This window comes from Sinocyclocheilus rhinocerous, unplaced genomic scaffold (assembly GCF_001515625.1).
Source record: "Sinocyclocheilus rhinocerous isolate Xijiao unplaced genomic scaffold, SAMN03320098_v1.1 scaffold1268, whole genome shotgun sequence".
In the NCBI taxonomy this organism is placed as follows: Eukaryota; Metazoa; Chordata; class Actinopteri; order Cypriniformes; family Cyprinidae; genus Sinocyclocheilus; species Sinocyclocheilus rhinocerous.
This window is the reverse complement of record NW_015664016.1, coordinates 884237-886102: the sequence shown is the minus strand read 5'-3', so window position 1 is coordinate 886102 and position 1866 is coordinate 884237. Positions and strand designations below refer to the sequence as shown.

At 39.9% G+C, this 1866-nt stretch overlaps 1 protein-coding gene across 2 annotated transcripts in view; it reads left to right on the top strand.

Annotated features, from left to right (window-relative positions):
• The window catches only part of LOC107729254 (bromodomain adjacent to zinc finger domain protein 1A-like), a 20304-nt gene that overhangs the window by 2139 nt on the left and 16299 nt on the right, over window positions 1–1866 (top strand). For both annotated transcript variants that reach the window (XM_016539689.1, XM_016539688.1), the window contains exon 3: window positions 332–610. In XM_016539689.1, the coding sequence (XP_016395175.1) occupies window positions 332–610 (279 nt within the window). The remainder of the gene's footprint in view (window positions 1–331; window positions 611–1866) is intronic.

The window sequence follows — 1866 nt, the reverse complement described above, 5'->3', positions numbered from 1 at the left end:
GCCCCTTTTATTTTGGGGGGGGGGGGTCTTATGACCTGACATTGATCTTACAGGTCATAAGACTGATATGGGAAGTCATTTAAGTTATAACTACCAACTACTTGGGCATAAAAACTAAAACTAGTGGTATTGAAAAAAAAAAAAGAGATGTGTTTGTAAACAAATAGATGTATTTTGGGTAAAATCTCCACTCTGTTATTTGTTTTCCCCAAAACATGAGCTTTTTGACACGGTTCATTAGTCAGTTGTGAGTAGTATGTTCATATCTGTGTAAACTGTAAAGGTGTCAGGATAGTTAATAACATGACGCATTGTGTTTTTGTTTTACCAGTGAATTCTTTGAGAGGACCATTCTGTGTAACAGTCTTGTATGGAGCTGTGCCGTGACGGGGAAGCCCTGCCTGACCTTCCAGGAGGCCCTGGAGAGCGAAAGGAAAGCCAGATTTAATCTTCAGAAATTTCCCAATGCGCTGCTCGTCCCCCTTCTGCACCTGACAGCACTTACGCACCGCTCACATCTGCATGAGATATGCGATGATGTGTACGCTTATGTCAAAGAGCGCTTCTTTCCTGGAGAAATTGTGGATGTTGTTAGTCGCTCTGGTGCCAGGTGAGATACTGTTGTAACTCATAACTCATCAACATGAATCACAGTATGCGTTGTAGTGTTTGTCTTCCAGGGCAATTCACCTGAGCTCTGACATTTTGTTGAAGTTCTTGGAATCGGCCATGAGACTTTTTACGAATAAAGCAATAAGCTGTTTTTACATTAAAACAATAGGAATTTATCGCAAAAACTCTGTGGCAAATTTATATCTGTAATGTTATTTAAATAGCCAGTCAGTATCGAAATTGACTTAGGTTTTGTAAACCTTAAGTACAAAACTTGCTTAACTTTGAGGCAGATATCACTGGAAGTAAAGATAACTTGCTGTTCAGTGTGTCAGATGTTGATTCAGATGAGTTTATACATCATTCAGACTGATTCAAATCTGTTACATTTTACCAAAACAAACCTGTTGAGCATAGGGCTGTGATGATTCAAATGCAGAGATTGCAGAAGAGAAAACATACTAAAGTAGCACTGGAAGCCACTACAGTTCATCAGATCACAGTGGAAAATAAATAGAAATGATGATTCTGTCTAAAGAAATGTATGTGAAAGATATCAGTATTTCTCCAAAAATGCACACATTTGGACTAAAAGCCCTTATAGACGCTGTTCAGTAACACTTCCATGTGACAGCCTGTCTGAGTTTGTCGACAGCCAGAGGTGGCAAAAAAACATTTGAAGAGTTTGGTTCCAAAATGCGATAAATGGCATAAAAAAAAAAAAGAGTTCCTGCCAAAATCAGTATTGTATTTGGTCGGTATTGAAAAGTCGATTTAAAATTTTACGCAAAATGCGATATCCGTTGTGTTATTCTGTCATGTTTTCTCCCTATCTTTCCAAACCGCGACAAACGCCAGTCTCCCTTCTCTGCAGAATGCGATACATCTGCTCAACCAATCACAGCGCACCGTTCCACACATTGTAAACCGTAACTGACAAGCTACGCAATATCACGTTCATAATAGCAGATGAATCGCCTTCGATTATGAACGCGATTGCGTAGCTTGTCAGCAGAGGCGGACAGTAACTAAGTACATTTACTTAAGTACACTTTTTGAATATCTGTACTTTCACTCAAGTAATGGAGTTGAGTACTTTGTCCGCCTCTGCTTGTCAGGGATCTACGGCTCTGTGTAGTAAATGCCGCTCCATCTGAGAGCATGTGATGGAGATTTACTACCAATCACAGAACCGGCTTTACTGACGAGATGCGCATGACAATCACATGTGATTTATCATGCAGCCCTAGGTTT